The following is a 22,547-nucleotide window of genomic DNA, read 5'->3' as shown; positions in this document are numbered from 1 at the left end:
ATTTATATAATAAATAATTGATATAATTATAAAATCTGGTTTGTTGTTTGTGAGAATTAAAAAAAAAAAAAAGTTAAAAAACAACAGTAACAAAACCTTAACTCTAGATGCATGAATATGCAGATAAAAACCAAAACAAAGCATCTAAGGAATGAATATTGAGCTCACAATTAAAAAAGACCAAAGGAAAGGTTTTACCTGAGACAGAGGCTGTTTGCTGATATGACTGGCAGTAACTGATGAAGAACCAACATTACAGAGAAAGAGAGGAGTTCTTAATGCTTAATTGCATGGAGCTCATGGAGGTCTCCTTGTATGTTTGCAAACAAACCCGATGGCTCCTCCCTGATGAAAAAAAAAATGCTGGTTAACTATATTTTGTGGTTTGTAATATCATGGTTTATGCTGGTTTAAACTGGTCTTTTTGCTCATTTATGCTGGTCCTTTGTCAGCACGTGACCAGCATAAACCAGCAAAGGACCCACATAAACCAACAAAAGAACCAGCATAAATCAGCAAATACCAGCATAAAACAGCAAAAGGACCAGCTTAACCCAGCAAATGACTAGCATAAACAACAGAACGATCAGAAACCAGCAAAGGACTCGCATAAACCTGCAAAAGCACCAGCATTGCCATTGTTTTGTACATTTCATCCTGGTCTAAACATCTTAACCAGACATAGATCTATTTTACGGTTTAGCTAAGGTTAATTTAACTATCAATCTTGCTAAATCTGAATTCGGAAAAGCAACTGTCACCTATTTAGGTAAGGTAGTAAGATATGGGCTGTGTAAAACCCTTTACTGCTAAAGTTAAAGCAATATGCAGTTTTCATGTCCCTTCTAATTGACATGAGTTGCGTAGATTTTGGGGAATGATTTATTACAGAAGTTTTCATCAGAACTTTGCCAGTGTTGTTTCACCTCTGATGGACTTAAAGGAAAACTCCATTGTTTTTTCATATTCCACTATGTTTCTCCCTCAACTTAAGTTGATACATATCTCTCCCATCTCAGTGCTCGTGGCACCACTATGTTAGCGTTAGCTTAGCTCCATTCATTCCTTAGGATCCAAACATGGATAAATTTAAAAGCCACCAAATACTTCCATGTTTTCCCTAATTAAAGACAGTTAAATGACTAGTTACACAAGTAAGTATGGTGACACAAAAAATGTGCCGATTGTTTTAAGCAGATGAAAAAGGTGACTATAATTTATGGCAGAAGAACACTTCACAGCACACCGACCTCAGCGCAGTAATATCGTATTCTAATATCAAAATATTTGTTCATATATGTGATCCTTTTTATGTTACAGTCGGGAACAAGCTGGCCATGACAACAAATAAACCAAACATGATGGATATTTTGGTGAACTATATCTTTAACACCAGTCTAAAAATGGCATCAAGTCCACCTTTACGAGCATTATTTCAGCCATAGTTTTACATTTTATTTAATTGTTAATGGTAGAAAGATACATTATGATATAAATATACAGTCAATGAAAGTGCAGGTTTGTTAGATGGAAAATACAATATTTCGATCATAATTTCAACAATACTTTTACTGAAGAAAATAACTTGTGAAACAGACTTTCATTAAGCACACATACACAAAAACCCTCATAAGCAGGAATAAGAAAATGCAACATAAATCACTAATTAAACCTATTAGCATTTATAAAGCTCAATAGAAACATGTGCATACGTTTCTGTGAAAGTGACACTAGTACTGAGCTGAAATGCAGATTTTGCTACACTCTCATAGTAGAATCATTCATTTCTTCCCACATAATACACAGCATAAAAACCTTATTTTCTTGAAGGTTAGTCTGTTCAAGCAACACGACATGTGGCCAAGTACAGTAACCTACACATGTGCTCTCCATTTGACCTATGACATTATAACGCAAAACTCAAATGTGATACTCAGTAGTTTCACACAGATGAAACTTTATACACATTATGTTAAGAGGGATCAAAATCAAGAGTAGCTGCTGAATTGAAGAGCTAAACCTGAATTTCATGTAGCTTCTTACAACACAAACAACTTAGCATGATATGAGCATCTTTTCTTATAAAAACATACATCAAAGAGTCAGAGAGTGGATTCAAATACATCATGATTCCTGACACTGAATGTAAATAATCATAACTGCGTATTCCATCACTAAACGATACTGCAAAAATAATGTTTTGTACAATGCTGGGTAGAAACAACACAGTGTAACTGAAAAGTACAAGAGCCAGAATCATCAAAATCCTCTTTCTTTCATCAGGAGTGACTGCGACCGAATGAGACAGTGCCTTCCACGAACCCACAAAGCAAAACACAACCAGTGGATAAGGTAACAAAAACATAATTACATTGAGAAGAAATGCAAGTTCCAAATCCACTTTAAATGCAATAATCATATTTATCACCATGTATCCACAGTGTATTGCCCAAACCAACAAGCATATCAGAACTATATTCCTACAGGAATGATGAAGTCTGTACCAAACAGGGAATTTGATCATTATGTATCTTTCCACGGAGATACAGACCATAAAGCCAATGTTCACTGTTGTGCTCAAGATGTAAACATGAAATACAAAAAAAAATAAATTTCTCTGTTTATTAAATATACAAAAATTCATAACAGGCTTGACAAAAATCTGGATGATATCACAAACAAATAGATTAATGACAAATGAAGGGACAGCTTGGTTAGATCTATGCAGAGAACACAATCCATAGAGCGCCAGACACATGACAACAAACTCAATGGAGAAAATAATCCAGATGACCACCATTTCAGCTGAGGATGCACAGAGAGCTGTCTCCACGTATGTCCAATTTAATTTCTCAAGCAACAAGGCAAAAAAGTTTGTTTCCAACTGGAATGTCACGTTGGTTGAGGATTCAGAGCAGGCCATGTTCTGTGAACTGCTAAGGATGTTCAAACTGTAATGGGAAAAAAAAAGTCATTTTGATTAAAAATGCATTTTATGTTGTAAGATGATGTAACAGATTACACAAATGAATTAGTTGCACTTGATTGTACTACCGGTGTGTTGAATGCTCGAGTCTGATCGGCTGACGGATCTTCTGGTGTAAAATAATTTTTAGGGAAATACATGGCTAAAGTAATTGCAGGCTGGTTTTGACCACATTATATCATCCATCACATCCTAAGTCCTTCCAGTCTTCAATAGAAAAAGACCAAACCCCACAAATACACTGACCAAGCAAATAAATATAGAGATTAAACTAAAAATATTTTAGCAACTTAAAAGCTTTTCATTTCTCACCAGTGAGGTAATAACATTTTTTTTGAAGCAGATGAAGTTACAGTTTAGTAAAGAATTTACTGCTTACCTCTGAGAGACATATAGAACTCTCTCTTTCTCTCTCATAACTACATTAGTTATGTACTAGCTATCAACATCTCAAGCTAAAAAAAAACCTGACCAATGTCTTGAAATACAACATTTAAACAAGGTCTTGGTTTCATTGTCTTGTCACCACCTCAATGTACATTAATTAGACAGTTTTGTGTCAGGCATATGACACTACAGAGAGCCCTGGAACACGTGTACATACAGGGAGTGTTTCATCTGAAAATTATTTATTGATCAGAAAAAGAATGAACGAAGAGATAAAATGTATTATCCTAGGCATATTAAAACACATATACCTTAACTGTAGGTTGTGATTTAGATTGGTGTGCATTCCTGTCAGTTTCTGTGATAGTCCTCAACCTGAAACACAGGACCAGAATTAGCTTTATTGTGAATATGGCCATATTAGCCCGGCTCTGTCAACACGGCACTGGCTCCCTATCAAACATCGGGTACATTTTAAAATCTTTAATTACTAGCCCAGAATGATTCAGCTCCTCAATACTTGAGTGAGCTCTTACCACATTATAGTCCTGCACGTCTGCTGCGTTCTTAAAACTCTGTCCATTTGATAACACCTAGAATATCAAAATCGACTGTGGGCGGCAGATCCTTTTTCTATTTAGCATCCAAACTCTGGAACAATTTGCCTAACACTGTTTGGGAGGCAGATACACTGTCAGTTTAAATCTAGATTAAAGACCCATCTCTTTAACTTAGCTTACACATAAATACGCTTCTGTTATTCAAATCTGTTAAAGGATTGTTAGGCTGCATTAATTAGATCAGCTGGAACCGGGAACACTCTCCATGACACACCAATGTTTCTTTCTTATTCTTTCTTAGTTCATAACCAGATCAGATGGTGGATCAGCACCAAGACCTAGATGAGCCCCGTGGACAGATCACCGGAGCCTCACAGTCATAGACACACACAAAGTCCTTTGCACAATGTGACATGCGTTTTAAAATTGAACTGGAAATTAAGTGCTTGGTGTCCAGCCAGAGGAGAACTGGCCCCCAGCTGAGCCTGGATTCTCTCAAGGTCTTTTTGGTTCCTTGCCACTGCGGCCTCTTGCTTGCTTAGTTGGGGACACTTAACTTCTAGTGACTATCATCGATTTGATAACAGAGACCGTCTCTGTGTTTAATAAAAAAAAAATTAAGTGTTAATCTTGTCATTATACATTACTGTACCTCTACTCTACTATTCAATATCGTTCAGTGCTTTGATACAATCTGTACTCTTAAAAGCGCTACATAAATGTGATTGATTCATTGAAAAAAGCAACTCCAAGTGGTCCTGATCAAATAGCAATATACGACCAGTTAGTTTCTGTGAAAGTTTTTGGGAAAGAGACACTGATGCAGACTTTGCTACTCTCTCATAGTAGAATCGTTCATTTATTTTCACATAATAGACAGTATAAAATATGTAATTATATATATAAATATATATATTCTGAATCTGATAAATAATTCCCTAGACAATGCAGTGTCTGTGCATATATAGAGCAAAAGAAAGAGGTTTACCTGACAATGAGCTGCTGCTGCTGCTGGTTGATTAGAGTTGAAAGTAACTGATGAGGAAACAACAGAGAGGGAGGAGCTGCTAACACTTAACCAGATCCATCCACCATGAGCTCGGTATACTCATCATTATCATCATGCAATCAGACTAATATCTGGTTAGCATTTCTTAAAAATCTAATTATGTACTCAGTAAAGTGGTTGAATGCAATAAATTGTTTCCTGTGCTGTCTTTGATACTTGAGACAGATGAAACTTTATACACATTATGTTAAGAGGGATCAAAATTAACATAGTAGCTGCTGAATTGAAGAGCTAAACCTGAATTTCATGTAGCTTCTTACAACACAAACACCTTTGCATGCTATGAGCATCCTTTCTTATAAAAACATACAGCAAAGAGTCAGCGAGTGGATTCAAATACATCATGATTCCCGACACCGAATGTAAATAATCATAACTACTTATTCCATGCTTAACTACATTAGTTATGTACTAGCTATCAAAAGTCTAAAGTGGCTTTTAATTTTTTACACAGGAAAGTAATGCTACACAAGAGTGGAAAAAAACCTGACCAATGTCTTGAAATACAACATTTAAACAAGGTCTTGGTTTCATTGTCTTGTCACCACCTCAATGTACATTAATTAGACAGTTTTGTGTCAGGCATATGACACTACAGAGAGCCCTGGAACACGTGTACATACAGGGAGTGTTTCATCTGAAAATTATTTATTTATTGATCAGAAAAAGAATGAACGAAGAGATAAAATGTATTATCCTAGGCATATTAAAACACATATACCTTAACTGTAGGTTGTGATTTAGATTGGTGTGCATTCCTGTCAGTTTCTGTGATAGTCCTCAACCTGAAACACAGGACCAGAATTTGCTTTATTGCCATTATAATAATTCCAATACTAAAAGGTGAATTATATTTCTTTTCAATAATCTCAGTAATTTATTAACTAATATTAATACTAATATTAATAATAGATACACTGACAAAAAGAAATAAATAATAATGAGCTCACCTGAGACAGAGGCTGTTTGCTGATATGTCTGGCAGTGACCGATGAAGAAACGGCATTACAGAGAAAGAGAGGAGTTCTATGCTTAATTGCCTCCATTCTCAATGGGTTATGCATTTTAGTTAATATGGGAGAGTACTAAGAGTAATAGTCAGCTAAATGTCCCGAAATGCAATTATGAAACTGGATTACAAGAATGAATAATGGTGAGTGGCTGGTAAAATGGTTAACTTGGCTGTGTATGGAATTTAATATTTCAGAACATATATTTTTCTATGATTTAACAGAATAAAATTACAGAACACATGTCATTTGGCAATTAAAACTCGTGCAAAGGGTTCCTACTCATGGTAACATGCCAAACTGAACCGCTGAAGAACTGGCAAAGCTCCCAAAAGAGCATGTTTTACAGGTAATACAGAGCACTGAACTTTATGTTTAGCAAAACAACCTTTCAGCACTTCTTCACTTCACGTACTTCCATTAAGATCTTTATTATTTGAGCCCTCACGGTATAAACATGTCTGTCACATCGCATTTCAGCATTAGGCTTTACAGTAGAGCAGCTTAAAAACTTTCCGATGATTTAAACAGACTGTTTTGTTAAACACAATGTCAATGAGTGATAGTTTCAGATCCAGAATCTCCCCAGGGACTTGCTGGCTGTTTATGTACAAATATATAATTTGTTTTAGGGTGATTACAAGAATGTTCAATTACTACATTTCCTTTACTATATTTCAATTACTATATCAATCATAAGGAATGTTTTATTTTTTTTGTGTATTACTGGTGTGAGTTATTAAGAGTTAATAGAAAAAACACCTGCAAAGCAACTGATAAAAAAACAAAACAAATGTGCAATCTCCAAAACAATCATTATTTAAAAGTTCAGTGAGTCTCTTATCCTCCACAAGGATGCATTTATTGATCAAAATACAGCAAAAAGAGTGATATGGTTAAATATTACTACAATTGAAATATTACAACTCTTTTTTGAGTTTCTGAAATATAATTTATTCATGTGACGGAACATCTGAATTTTTAGCTTTGCTGTCACATCAATGTCATAGATCCCATACTGATTTCTTTAACAAATAAAATCTAACACTAAACTCGCAACAGCAGTGGACATTCATCTATGTGGGCATACTTTAGTGTAGTGAGCTACATTACTAAATTAGTAACTGAAAATAACACATGGGAAATAAAAAAAAAAAAAAAAAAAAAAGTTTAAATGAAAGGTACCTATCTTTGAATAGCCATTGAAATGTATAGTGACATTATTTTTTTTTTAACTGTCTGCAAGAAAACCTGAAAAAAAAAAAAATTCTTATCAATCATGACAATCAGATCAGCTCAAGCCCTTTTAATGAAACACACATAAAGTGAGTTAATAAATCCCAGCACTGAATGTCTATTTATGTAGAAAATGAAGCAACAAGCAGTCAAACCTTTAGAACTGTAGCTCAATCAGCATATTAAGAGTGTGTTTATTTTATTTTTGGCCTTTCTGACACTTGTATTTATATGGATAGTAGAGAGAGTACAGCGAGTGATGGTTAAACAATTAGGGCCCTGCTGAAAATGCTTAACCAGCAGGACTGTCTTGGTTAACCAACTTTAATTTCCTGGTCGATCAGATTGATCAAACTACAATGAGTAACCCAGCTGCACTAACCGCTCCAACATACAGAGAGTCTCAAACTGAGAGTTACAGCATAAGAAAAACAGGAACAGATTGAACACATGATGCAGCCACATAATATAAATGCCTGCTGAGAAATAAAAGCAATTATGATACCCTTAATTTCATGGAAATTACTGATAGTTGACAAGCAAAACCAGAAACATGTCTCATGTGAGGCCTACCACCTTATTTAAGATGTTTTTCTCCTCCTCTTTTACAGTGCTAGCAAAAAACCTTTTACATACAGAATTGCTGAGCTGCTAAAAGGAAACGTACTACGATACACTGCAATTTGTCTTGTGCTTAGTTGGTAATCTTCAATAAATAAATAAATAATTCCTTAGACCGTCTCAGCTGGGTATAATCATAATCTTGAACCTCAGGACATCTTCCAGATAAAACGGTGACTCCGTCTCTACCAAAAAGATCAACGAGAGCACGAAGCACACCTCACCTCTGTCCAAATGGCTTTCTTCATTACACGACAGAGAGACTGGACAGACAGTTGTGTACATCAGAACTGTCCATTTAAGTCACTTCAAAGAAAGGGAAAAGGAGAAACAAAGACACAACCATACGAAATGCCACTTTCAGAAAGTGCTCCTGGTTCCTCAAAGTCCTCAGGGCTCGTGAAGTCTTACAGATATGCCAATCAAACGATGATTAAAGCATCTGATCAAAGCACGCTTTGGATTACTCGTACTGAAGAGCAGAAGTGTTTAAGAAGAAACTGACAGCCCTTCCTCCGGGCCGCTTAGTCGGACACCCTCTTGTGTTGGGGCTTCTACAGGAGACCAAGAAACCCCTCTGTAGCTAAACTGTTGGGGGACATGCATAGGGTTGAAAAGCGTGCATGAGATTAGAGTTCGAGTAAGAGAAACTACTGAGAAGAACCTACAGTCTCTACTTCCACAGAAACCCAGCAAGAGTGACCGTATTGCACTGTGAAGGCGACCCAACATCTCTCATGTCAGTTTTAAAGGGTCTGTGAGCCCTGCTCCGATCGAAGCACACTAAGCTTCACAGTGCATTCCCTCATTCCACAGAAAGCGCCCTCAGCATCGCTGGCAGGCTCAGGGGGAACCGAGGCAGCATGGCAGCGTGGATCTTCTTTTGCTGAAGAAGAGCTGATGGAAAAACTTAGGGCAGAGTGCAGTGTGGAGGGAGGTCAAGAAGTGAAAAACGGAAGGTTTCATCGCTGCTAAAAGCCGCTCACTCGCTGGGGTACGTGGGATAGTGCGTTGGGGGTTGGGGGCAGCCGTGGCCCACGGGAAGGGTGGAGTGTCGTTCTGGAGGAAGGTGTTTAGAGAAGAGGTCTGTGTCCACCCCTGGTTGAGTGTCACCGTAGATGTCACCTGAATGAGGAAGAGGTGTGTTACTGGAGAGGTCTCTTTAACATTGCACGCACAAGCAAGTGCCAAAATATAGTGATTTCTGGGTTATTATACAGATTTTGTTGCTTTAGTAAACATATAATTATTGGTCAACAATTATAAAGAAATTTTAATTTCAAGTGTCATATTTACACTACTGCCCAACTATATATATATATATATATATATATATATATATATATATATATATATATAACAATAATAATGTAAAAGATTATTACAATTCCAAAAGGAATCATTTCTATTTCTGTATATTTTGAAGTCATTTATTCCTGAGACAAAGATCAAAGACAAATAGTAATAATAAAAAAATGTTCAGTTAATATGGCTTGAGAAATAAATACATCACACTTAAATACAGTTCATGTCACCGTTGGCAGTGTCTACTCCAGCCTGTGATCCGGTGATGTGGTGCCAGAAAGCACTTCGTGGTAAGATTGCTGTGGGGGTGCAGGGGTAGGACGTCCCCTCTGAACCCTTGGATAAAAGCTGAGGAAAGACAGAAGAGAGAAGGGAAAGAATTTCAATTAGACTGATAATAGCACAAAATTATGGCTTTGGTTCTGGTGTTTTGAAAGTTGTATGACAAGAAAATCAGTTGATTTTCACTGCAATCTCTCAGGCTTTGTTTTAAAGCCTTGTGTGTGTGTGTGTGTGTGTGTGTGTGTGTGTGTGTGTTTTAAAAAGAAATTAATACTTTTATTCAGCAAGAATACATTACTAAAAAATGCACGATTAGGGCAGCTTTACATAGTGACGTAATTTTTATTTAAAATAAACACTTCTTTTTAACTTTGAATTTATCAAATAGTTCTAAAAATGTATCACTGTTGTGATTAAAAAAAAACAAAAAACATACATATCAATCAGTGCAACTGGTTTCAACTGTGGTAAAACGTTATTTTCTGTTAAAGTTAATTAGAGAAAATTGTGACACTGAAGACTCATGGCTGCTGAAAATTAAGCTTTGCCACCAGAGGAATAAATTACAGCTTTGCATATATTAAAATAGAAAACAGTTAAAAATACTTAAAATCAAATAAAGACTATAAAAAGATAAACTGTACTTTATATTATAAGCGTGAAAAAGGAATTTACATGGCTAGTGTTGCAAAATTGCTTATTATAATGGCCTAGACAGAAAATGAGAAATGTATTCGTTTTAAACGTGTCAAAATTTTGTCTATAATATGTTTTAAATAAGTTTTTCAATGTGGCCTCAGGCCTTTGAAACATCTGCATGCTTTGGTTACCTTGCTGTTTTTTTCCATTTCCATGAGGACTCTCTTATGTTGTTCAGCTATAGCTAGAGTGGAAGAATGAACCCTTTGGTAGATCTGCTCTCCTTCCCGTGTCTGGAAAGTGTACAGGCCCTCCCCGCTGTCACACATCCTGACAAAATTGCAAACAACATAGCCATACACAATAAAGCGAAGCAAAAGTGATGAACCACTGCAAGTAAAGACCCCCTATGCTACACATGTATTGTGTTATATTATAATAGCCACTAGGGGGCAGTGTTAGACCAGTCTCGAATTTCCCTCCAAAACTCATCTTCTCTCTCAAAGGGCATCCAGCTGGCGATGTGAATCTTCTTTTATTATTTGATCAAAGCAGTGAGGGAGATAAGAACACCTAATCTGCCACTGAACTCCTTGTAATCCACTCAATAAATCCTTTTAGGAGGTCCACAGTTCAATGGCTCCCACCTCAGCTTCCATGTTTCTCTTACATATACATGACCAGATTGAATCGAGTAAACATTTCACAAGATCATCTGAAATGCCACACTGACTTTAAATTAATGACATCTTAGACATGTTTTACCTGCCAGCCTCGAAGGTGAAGCGCGTAGCATCCCGCCCATAGCGTCTAAGCGAGCAGAGCGGCCAGGTTACTAGCTTGGTGCGAGGGTTGTGAATGTCCCACAGGTAGATGTTTTCATGTGTGATTTGCATCATACACTCCCCGTAGATGTCAAGATTAGGGCAGGGCAACAGGAACACGTTAAAGCGCTCTGTATGGGGAAAAAATATGAGGGACTCATTGGGTGAAAAACAGGTATTATGGTTTAGTAACTAGGCTAAAAAAAATTTAAAAATATAGAAAAAATAAAAATGGTACAGTAAGAATGTGTTGGTGAAAAACTAAATGATTTACTATCGCTTTGTATTTTTACAATTTGCAAAATCCTGACAAATGTATTGTTTCTGCCGGTGAAAACGATGCATTCACTGTATAATTGATGGTGAAAAACAGTGAAAGTGACGATTATGTTTTACATAAAAGTGATCCTGGACCACAAAACAAGTTATAAGGGTCAATTTGAAATTGAAATTCATACATCATCTGACAGCTGAATAAATAAGCTTTCCAGTGATGTATGGTTTGTTAGGATAAGACGATATATGGCCGAGATCTGGAATCTGAGGGTGCAACCAAAAATGATTGAGATAATAGTCTTTAAAATTGTCCGAATGAAGTCTTTAGAAATGCATATTACTAGTCAAAGATTCAGTTTTGATATATTAACAATATATCGATACAGTAGAAAATTCACATAATAATACTAATAACAATAATAATAATCATAATAATAGTTTACGGCACATTTTGCTTCACGCCAAGTCAGTTATTTAAGACATGTGACAACACGCTGGAGGTGTATAAGTTAGTTTCACGTCACAGTACATGTAGATATATCCGATTTATGGAGCGTCAATATCATGGCCTCCATCCATTACCAAGCTTGGAAAAGCCAGGATACATTTTTAACTCGGACTGTGTTTGTCTGAAAGAAGAATGGCTTCGGTGCGAGTAAAATATGCTGTAATTTTCATTTCATTTAATGAAATGTACAGTTGTAAATTGTAAAATATTCCTGCATCAATAGTTATGAAACAATGTCATCATATTTTCACAGTGAATTTCTGGCAACCACAGCTGTTTCATGTAAATTTAACACAATATTTTCCACGCTATAGATTAAAGTAAGTGCTACCATGTTGTCATTAAAGTGTGCGACAATTCAAAAGTCGTACCCTTGATATAAACAACAAAATGTGTACCTCTGTGCACTTTTTGTGCAACACCATTTTTATGTGCCTTACTACATGTTTCTCTGCAATTTCAAAGAGAAATGCCTGCTGAGTGACGCTAAAACAGGTTTAATATGTGCACCCCGGGAAATATTAGGTATGTGTTGCGGTGGTTCACAATTGAAATATTTGTGGACTATTGCTAAAAGTTAATGCTCCATCATTTTGGAAATATGTCCTAAACCGAATCCAGCCTGGATCGAACCGTTCCCATAGATATGAAGCAGTATGTGTGTGATGCTAATGTTCAAAGGCATCAGTTTTCAAATATCACAGCATATTAATGCTGTTTTGAATTCATAACATGATATTCTTTGAGTAACTGTGCGAAAACGGCACTTTATTAATAGAAACTCTATAAATGTGTGTGAAAAGGAATAAAAAGTGTCAAGAGTTTTACCGCCTCTAGCGTTGATTTGTTTTTGGAAACTGCAGTGATATGTACATGTCGGTACGTATTTCGAGTCTCGCTAATAAGTGCACCCAGGTGCGTTTATTCCACGAGACCAGGCAGGACATTAAACAAGCTACATGAATCCAGCACATAGGTAAGCAATAGTGCAAATGTATCTTTATTATCTTACTATACCTGTGTGTTCACACTGAACTCCAGCAGCCAGGAGGTCTGGTTCTCCAAGACTGATGTCATTAAGACGCGTCCCCAGGCACTCGATAGACAAGGTCTTAAACCACTCTTCGGCCTCCAGCTCTGTGAGAACAGGAAGATTCGATGATATCAACAAACGAACATGTTCTTTCAACGAAAACGTTCTATGAATAAAACATGCGCTGGGAGGGTTTGTAAACGTGCCTGAGAGCAGCACGTCATCAGACCGGAGCGCTAATATCGAGGATGAAAGCCGGGGCAGCAAAACAAGCCTGAGTAAAAAATGATGTACCTGATTCACAGGTGAAGGTTCGAGAGGTGTCATCTGTAAAGACGATGGCCACGGCTTGCCGCTTTGTGTCACGAGGCAATCTTGTGATGTTCTTGACGTTACTGATCTCTGTCACCTGCGTGTAAAAGGAAACCAACGCAACTCAGAAATGGCGACATAGCCTAGTTATTCAGAAAGGCTTCATTTGCATCATTCGGAAAGGCACTCGTGCTCTCTTAATCATCTAATTTATCTCTCGCGGTCTATAGCTGGCTGTGGGAGCAGCAGAGTGCAGTAAAGAAAGGCAAATGAGAGCGATAAACACACCGAAAACCGGAGGCCTGTGAGTCAGCAAAGTTCGAGAGAATCGCGAGAGTCTGTACGTGGATACTTTTATTCAAGAAATTATCTGTTTACACACTGCCGGTCTCGTAATCTCGCCCGCCAGCTCTCGCTGTATGAATGTGCCTCTACGTGGCTGTTAGTATAATTGGAGAACTGAAGTGACACTTGAATGTTTTCCTTGAATGTTTCATTTCTCCTGTGACATTTTCAGGGCTTAGATTAGACCTCCACTGAACTGTTGCAGTGAGAAGCGTACCTTAGGACAGGCTCTGATGTAGGCTGACTTCTCATCAGGGTATTTTTCCAGTCTGCGAGGTCCTTTACTGGACGACTTCTTAAACACCAGCCAGCAGCGCCGATAGATCTGAAACACATGTGCACATGATCACACAGGGTCCAAAAATAACACTCAACGTAAGTGAGCGAGTAAAAATTGGCCTTGGTGAGTAAATCAACTGAATAACTGTAAGCAACTTTTAGGATTTACAGCAAGGAATGCACTGATAAGTTAATCAGTTTATAACTGCAGAGAAAAAAATTGAACAGATTAAGGCTGACACTACTAATATCAATATTATTTCATCTAAACAAATAAAAAAAAACTGCGAAAATGAAAGTAAATAAATTGAAGTGGAATTAAGCATCAAAACGGTGTACAGCATGATTTGGCGTTTGCTTAACATTACATTTAACAGTGTTATTAAATGATCAGTTCACTTTCAAAATGAAAATTTCCAGATAATTTACTCAAACCCATTTCATCCTAGATGTTTATATATTTATTTCTTCAGTCGGAAAGAAATTTGATAAAAACATTTTCAGAATTTCAATCCATATAACGCACTTCAATGGACTCGATGGTTGAAGGTTAAAAATGACAGTTTCAATGCCTACGTGAAGCACGACCTTTTCAACGTAATGACATATCACATGCATGGCAGAGCGAGGACAAGCATTTGAGTTTATAAAGCACTTTTTTAAATGACAGATCATTTTGCTGTATAGGACCCTTAATCATTGTCTGCTATTGTTTATAGCCCCTTGAAGCTGCACTGAAACTGTAATTTTGACCTTCAACCTTTTGGAGTCCATTGAAGCTCAATATACGGATCTAAATTCTGGAATGTTTGCATCAAAAAACCTTAATTTCTTTTCGACTGAAAAAAAAAAGATACATAAACATCTTGGATGACATGGGGGTGAGTAAATTATCATGAAATGTTAATTTGAAAGTGAAGTAATCCTTTAATGTTGTTAAATATGAAATGTCAGAGAGTTATTTACATATTTAAAGTGTCATTTAATTCTGTGATGGCAAAGCAGCTATTTCTGCATTCTAATGTGCTGATTTGCTGCTCAGGAAACATTTATCATCATCAGTGATTTAAAAAAAAAAAAAAAAAAAAAAAAATGTTGTGCTGCTTAATATTTCTGTAGTAACCCTTTTTAGGTTTCTTTGACAAACAGAAAGTTCAAAAGTGCAGCATTTATTAGATCCTTGATCTTTTGCATTTACAGTATAAATGCTGCTACAGTCACAAACAAACTAAAATATAACATCTAAAAATAAATAAAGAATAATATAATATAAATAAAAAAATAATTCTATAATAAATAAAAATATCCTTAGTATAATACAGCAAGTGGCAGGGCATTCTTAAATGTCTATTCTGGGCAAACCACCAAAACAAACATTTGATTTTGTCATTGATTTGACATTTTTGTGTCCGCTTGATCTGCACCGAGAGACTGGATAATATATATTAAACGCTGTGTGTGGCACAGTGACCTATGCTTCGCTGCAAATATACAAGGGCAAAAAAGAAAAATACTGGCTTAGAAGAACATTTCTTTCCAAAGCTAAAACAAGTCATTCTGCTGAATAAATGTGCTATTTGCACAATATGAAACCTTCTAATTAAACCTACAGCAGTTGTGATCTGTCTTTATCTTTTGTAAACTCTCTCTCTCTTAATCGACCCTGTTGCCATAAAAGCCATTTTCTGTTTATATACCTCTGATGTCCTTCAACGAAAAATCCTACAGTTGCCACGGTAACCCCCGTCCATTTAAGCAAGTGCTCCAGCCAGCCCAAGGCCAGTCCCGCTCTCCATCATCACTGGAAATTGTTCTAAGCAACATTATTTCTACATCAACATTATTTCAACAATCATTATGACCCTGCTGATGTATAGGTTCAGCAGTTCTGCTTTACACCTTCCTTTGTCTTATTTGTCTTTTGTGTCTCAATAACCCTTTAGAGGGAATTAAAGTCAACGTTTTTAGATTAATTAAATTCCCTGTTGTTTAGACAGAGTTTATAAATAAGTTACATTCTGACTCACACAGTCATAAACATCGCATTAGTCATCAGGCTTGTGTAATGACAGGCCTGCATTGCGCCTCAAATACGACAGAGAGTCCACACGCTTTTAACCATATTGCCCGTGAATGAACATCAGTAGGTGATTTGTCCTACAAGGAGTCCAAAGATAAAATCGTACCTTTAAAAGTTTCATGCAACTTACAGCGTGTCCAGTTTCCTGCTGAGTTGACTGAGAGGAAGCTGAACTGAACTGATGAGCTTTAGTTTTTATCATCTAAGCTGACCTTAATGTCATTGCCACTCGAATTCTTGGAGTCATCTTACGAAGAAATGGAGAAAGTTAGCTGCATGGTTTTCCATTCACAGCAGGTAAAAGATTGATCCCTTGTTTGCATCATATTGTCCCCTGAGGTTCTACTAATCCTCTGTAAACAGACTGTGCAACAGCTTCAGCAGAGAGCGACGGAGGAGTGTGTGCGCGTGTGTGTGTGTGTGTGTGGGGGTGAGATGTGCCCTTTCTCACTGTTGCTTTACTGTTTGTATATCTGTCTGAGCAACATTGATACTCAACTGTACATGCATACACAAAAACCAAATACAATCCACCCTGCTGTCACTTGTTTTCTTTTCTACCGTGGTAAACAATTTCCGTTGAAATAGCGTAATTGTATGCAGTTAAATTTAACTTGGTTAACAATTTAACAGTTAACATTTGCCATTAGTCAACAATGGGACAATCACAAGCCTCCCGGTTTTCATGGAAAATATCTTAAACTGTGTTCAGGAGATTTAATCTTTTATAAGTGACTAATACTAAAATGTATGTGGAGTAACCCTTTAAAATGAAAGAAAGTAAGCTGCAGTTCCTGCATCACATTAAAATAATGAATATGGAGGTCATAGGAACAACAGTCCTTTTTAAATAACATACCTTGTAACATTATAAACACACAAAATAAGTCCTTTACACAGTCTGACATGGCTGTGTTTAAAACTGAACTGGACATTAAGGTGCTGGTTTCATCTGGCCAGAGCTGGCCCCCATCTGAGCCTGGTTTCTCCCAAGGGTTTTTTCTCCATTCTATCCCAGAAGGAGTTTTGGTTCCTTGCTGCTGTTGCTTCTGGCTTGCTTAGTTGGGGATACTTAATTTCTAGCGATTATCGTTGAATTGATTACAAAGCATTGAAGCTGAGCTGATCTAGACAGCGTTGTCTCTGCATTCAATAATTAAATTCCTTTAGCTAAAAATTTAGTGTTTAATCTTGTTATTAAACATTACTGTCACTCTATTCTCCAATTTAATACTGTTCAGTGCTTTGACACAATATGTATTGTTAAAAGCGCTAAATAAATAAAGGTGATTGATTGATTGATTGATTGATTTTTGATTGATCACTTGACACTAAAGGCTGGAGTGATGAAAATCCATCATAGAATCTATATTTCACAGACAATATTTCACAATAATACTGTTTATACTGTATTTTTGATCAAACAAATGCGAGCATTAGAGACTAAAATACAGTTTATAAGCAGTTTCTATGACCGTACTTTTTTTTGCAATTCTAATCCTGCTTTGGCTTCTTTTGGATCTATTTTTGTCAACAAAATGGCCGTGGTAATTGGCATTAATTTATTGCTTTTAGCCGCTGCATGAAAGCAATAAATCACTCTCTAAATCATAGCATATTATTGATTATTAGCACGTCTACAATAACAACGCGACTTTGTTATTTTGTTCAATTAGTAACAATAACTGAAGTAACCATGGTATTTTTTGGCAGAAACCACGGTAACCATGGAAACTGTTTCAGGGTCAAACTTCTCAAACTATATTGGTACTTTGTATAAAAATGGGCAGTTACCTTTATACGGTCTTGTTCTATATATGAAAAAATGCCGTGACCCTCAAACCTCTTGATGGAGAATAAATCATTATAGCAGTCAAAGCAAATGTGCTGGAGGAACAATGCATGGAGGACACAAAACTTATCTCAAGTGCTTACTGCAGCTTAATATAAGAAGAGGAATAATAATATTAGGAGAGGAAGGAGGAAGGAATGAAAGGAAACAACAATAGCTTATGGAGGCATATGGAAAATTCAAAGTTTAAACTGAAGCAGTGAAAAGCTTTAGTTATTGGAAGAAAACAGGCGGAGATAAAACTGAGGCAAAATGTGCCAACATTTCACAAGATAATAAGCCTATAATGAGTCTGTTTGCCCCTGGTATGAATTCATTTCTGCATTTTTGTCAGCTGTTCATCTCTCATCTGCTCTTCCCCTGAGATCTGACAGAACTCAGCCTGGCATCCTAGCATGGTCAAAGGAATAATGACACCATTGTAACAACAGTTGCTATGCTTAAAGCTAAAATTAAACCACTTCCTCCCAGGCAAGACTAAATTTAAAACAGCAGCTTACTGACTGTGTCCGCTCAAACCTGTTGGGGATTTTCTGAAACCATTCTAAAATTCAGGTCCTGTCTGTTTGCGTCACAGTACTGTGTCACAGCAGCTTTTGATCTTTGATTTGCTTTGAAACACACTGCAAAAAAAATAGTATTGCTGTGTGTGTGTGTCCATTTGATTTTTGGCCTTTGATTGTATTCATCGACCACCACCTTCTTCATCTAATGTCTTCGGTTGTTGCGTAATTGTGATGCCTGGTGTTGGACCGCTTACGATTGCAAATGCACTCAAAAGGGCTGGCAGTGGCTGAGGAGCAATTAGGGTAATTCCAGCATGGCAGCGAGGCCGGTGGTACGGGGCTGCCGGAACCCGAGCAGAATGCTAAACAGCGCTCTGATTAGTCTGATTGGGGCTCTTGGTCCCTAAGTGGACCGCAGAGATAGACAGTGAGAAAGGGAGGGAGAGATAGAGAGGCATACAGTCTGGCTAATTAGCATCCCTAGAGGTGCGCAGGGAGCTTGGCGAGGGGGGCGAAAAAGAGATCGTAAAGAGGAAAGGAGGGGGAAGGGACATAGAGACGGTGGTCCAGAACGGTGTGGCGAAAGGCGAGACTCTGATGAGACTCGCCCAGCTGCTTGATAGCAACATGCATGAAGGCTAAGAAAGCAGGTGGCACCACATTGTACAATTAACCATAATAATTTGATGTTACAATGTTAAATTCTATCCGACAAGCCGATGATTACATTTACATACAGGCATCTGACAGATGCTTTTATTCAAAGTGACTGCCAAAGCATCATATTTCAAGATATACATTTTATAAATTGGCAATCGAACCCATGGCCTGGCCTTGATAGTGCCGCATTCTACTGTTCAACCTACAGGAATGTCTAAATAATATGATAATTCATTTCATGTTGTGGCGACTAATCAATATTTTGTTACAACTTTAAATAACACTATTGTAAATCAGTTTTTGAACATTTCTTATTATATAAAGCATATACCAGCATTCTTTAAAACACCCTTATTTATGTTTCACATAGGGATGCTATGACAACAGATACCACTGAATCAAGTTGGTATTAACATTCTGCAATCCTGTTCTACAATTATTTGTTCAACAATTGATTAAACCCTTTTGGTAATTGGTCGATTTCATTTAAATCGGTATTTGTGAGCTTTTAGTGCCCTAAAAGCGTCACCTATTGGCAAAGAATAAAGCTGCATTTTCAGACCAATGCAAAAATCCGGTAGGCAGGCAATATGCTAATGTTTCATTTTGATGTCAACATGAAATGGCTTGGGACTCATTTTAAAGCAGACTCATTTCAAAGATTCAGAGTCAACTTTTTCTTTTGAGAGACAATAACCTATACACAGCGCATTTTTAGATTTAAAACTTTGCAGGATGTTTTCATTTACCTAGAGCTGTGTTAAACACTGCATAAAAGCTAAAAAAATCCAAATATCCATAATAGGGGCACTTTAAATGAGAGCATGCTCTCAAAAGCAGGAGCGCTGTGAATGATCACGCACACACATAACTGTCTAACAGCTTACCGCTTGTTCATTTGTTGTGTATCCCTCAACAGATTATCCTTATTAACATTACTGGTTAACATTACAGTGCTTTGATGCAACCTGTGTTGTTAAAAGCGCTATATAAATAAATGATTGATTGATTGATATTTTTTTTTATTTGAATTTTAATTTGTTAATAGTTTAAAAAAATAAAATAAATAAATAATAATAATAATAATAACACACACACACACACACACACACACACACACACACACACACACACAACTGCCTACTAATATGCCAGTGAATTTAAACTAATGCTTGCATTCAGAGCATAGGTGTGTGTGTGTGTGTGTGTGTGTGTATTATTTGATGGCCAAGTACATTATTGCATTTGTGTGCAGAATGCAGAAGTATCCGTCAGTGAGTTCTAGGTCTGAGAAAAAGCTATAACCATAGTCAAATATGACTATTATCTTTGACCAAACCCTTCTTTAACAAACACAGCAATGACTAAATAAACCTGGGTGGTCAAAGTCTTGCAAAATATTTACCACCCGCATTCAATACAACTCTCAAATGGACAATACAATGAAAATGCTGTAATGTGGGAGCTTTTAGCCAATGAAAATGGATTAGTTAGAACACAATCTTTCCTCCAATCTGTAGAAGCAAGTTTCTCTACAGAGAGAGAGAGAGAGAGAGAGAGAGAGAGAGAGAGAGAGAGAGAGAGAGAGAGAGAGAGAGAGAGAGAGAGAGAGAGAGAGAGAGAGAGAGAGAGAGAGAGAGAGAGAGAGAGAGAGAGAGAGAGAGAGAGAGAGAGAGAGAGAGAGAGAGAGAAGGATAGGGCTTTGTCACAGCTCAGACACAAATGCAAATGCCGCCACGCACTCACTGCTGTTGCCAAATCAGAGCAGAGGCAGCAGCATGGATGTAAATAGTATTAGCTGTGCATAAGCGGGGATTTACGATATTGTGCTTGCATTACGTGCACTAGCATAATATTAAATAGACAAAGAAAATTGACTTACAATTAGGGAAGCCATTTGTTAAACAACGACGGAGGAACGGTGCCCGTTTTAAGTTTGCACAGTACAGAAGAGCAAAACAGAGAGACACAGGCAAGCACACATACAGACTCAAGATGTGTCCGTGCAAAAGGAATAAGAAGAGAGAGAAATTAGAAAATGAAGGAAGAGGACAAATAAAGAGTTAAAAAAAAAAAAAAAGAAAAAGGAGAAAATATAAACTCCTCTTAGATTATTTAGCACTGCATTCCCCAGGGGGACCATGTGTCACAACCCCGCTTCTGCCACAGTAACCACAATCCTGCTGACTACATAATTCAGCCATCGACCTGTGCAAGAGCTGGAGAGGCACTCAGAAAGTCACTAGACACTGTAATACTGGAACTTCTTAGACATTTCGAAACATCAATGCAGCCGGCTGATCCAGATTGATTTCAGCAGTGAAATGGTTTAAAAGCATATGCTTGTAATCATAAAAGCATATGCGGAGCAGGAAAACGCGTAATGGAAAGTGATTGTAATGCAAATAAAGCAAAGACAAACACGCTAATGAAAAATGACAAGTATAATGACAAAAAGAAAGTAAAGAATGAGATTTTTTTTTTTTTTTACAAAGGGAACAAAAAAAAACATATTAAAGGACAACTAACTGGGACAGCAGAGGAGATGCTCTCAGAGCCTGTGAGACCAAATCTCCTGTCAGAGTAAGATTGTAAAGCTGTAATGAGGTCTCTGGGCCAGAGATGAGGGTAAATTAGTAGTATGAATGTAGTCCCCTCACGTCCTGCACCATTACTGCTTCATGAGACTCTTCCAAGGAAACTATTTGTTCAATCTCTTCAAAAACATACAATTATCCAGTAAAATGGAGGCAAAATGTTGTGCAAGACGTCTAGTCTGATCTGGATGAAATGTTAAACAACGAAGAATACCTGGATGTTCTGATGCCACATGCAGCAATGCTCTCATTTATTTGTATGTGCTGTCATACATCACACTCCATTTAAGTAAATGCTAGCCAACACAAACTGATATAATGCTTGGCTCCAGTATTATTATTATAAAATGGTCTAAAATAACTCTAATTAAATTATAAAAAAAGAAAAATTTACTTGAATAAAACAAAGATTACTGGTGTATATTTTATAACAGAACAACATATCAGCGTTTCCGCTTTAAAATTCCATAATTAATTCAATGTGCTTTGTAATTATTTGTTAAATTCATTAGTAAATGCTACACTTATTACAAAAAAAATTTATAATCTAAAATTAGAAAATAAATCTAAAAACAAAATAACCAGAAAATAAAAAACTCTGAAATAAACAAATATAATTCATCATTTAACAAAATTAAACTAAAAGTGACCAACTTACAGTAAAAATTAAAAACCAAAATCAGGACAATCCCGGAACTCTCAATGACAATACGAGCTAACCAGCATAAGAGCGAGCCATCAAGTGCATCAAAAGCTACCAATTACTACTCACCCCCAGTTTCCTGCTCCGCATGCGGACATAGCCCTGCTTGACAATGTCATTGAAGTTGGTGGCCATCTCTGAGGAACCTGGGAATTTCTAGAATGAATAAAGGCTTGCATCCAGCCCTTCGGTTTCCCCCTTCAGCCAGTCCAACCAACCCCTTCCTTCCTTCGTCCGCTTCTTCGCTTAACTTCCAGTCTTCCTTGATCTCTTCTGCTCTGCAACCTTGGTAGATCGTCACGTCCAGAAGATCATGTAGATCTTCAGACCAGGTTCACCGACAGGATTCAGTCTCCTCAATCCTGCATGATCACTGAGAGACGAGAAAAGTGCATATATTTTATTCATTTACAATGACGATTGCTTGTTAGATGATGGATTATTCATTGATTTGCTAGACATCTTCACTTGGGAGAA

General features: G+C 37.0%; 1 protein-coding gene across 3 annotated transcripts in view; it reads right to left on the bottom strand.

Moving 5' to 3' along the window:
* Positions 1–6,855: 6,855 nt before the first annotated feature.
* The window catches only part of dok4 (docking protein 4), a 36,308-nt gene continuing 20,616 nt past the window's right edge, over positions 6,856–22,547 (bottom strand). The window contains exons 2-9 of one of the 3 annotated variants that reach the window (XM_043245906.1): positions 22,140–22,443; positions 13,611–13,718; positions 13,031–13,145; positions 12,721–12,840; positions 10,861–11,050; positions 10,287–10,425; positions 9,393–9,522; positions 6,856–8,994 (exon numbers count right to left, since the gene is read on the bottom strand). In XM_043245906.1, the coding sequence (XP_043101841.1) occupies positions 8,852–8,994; positions 9,393–9,522; positions 10,287–10,425; positions 10,861–11,050; positions 12,721–12,840; positions 13,031–13,145; positions 13,611–13,718; positions 22,140–22,205 (1,011 nt within the window). In that variant the 5' untranslated portion in view covers positions 22,206–22,443 and the 3' untranslated portion in view covers positions 6,856–8,851. Of the gene's footprint in view, positions 8,995–9,384; positions 9,523–10,286; positions 10,426–10,860; positions 11,051–12,720; positions 12,841–13,030; positions 13,146–13,610; positions 13,719–22,139; positions 22,444–22,547 lie in introns of all 3 variants that reach the window. The other 2 variants (XM_043245907.1, XM_043245908.1) reach the window with 2 other exon arrangements.

This window comes from Puntigrus tetrazona, chromosome 7, assembly GCF_018831695.1.
Source record: "Puntigrus tetrazona isolate hp1 chromosome 7, ASM1883169v1, whole genome shotgun sequence".
Classification (NCBI taxonomy): Eukaryota; Metazoa; Chordata; class Actinopteri; order Cypriniformes; family Cyprinidae; genus Puntigrus; species Puntigrus tetrazona.
Note: the sequence above shows the minus strand (reverse complement) of the source record. Positions and strands in the feature narration are given on the sequence as shown.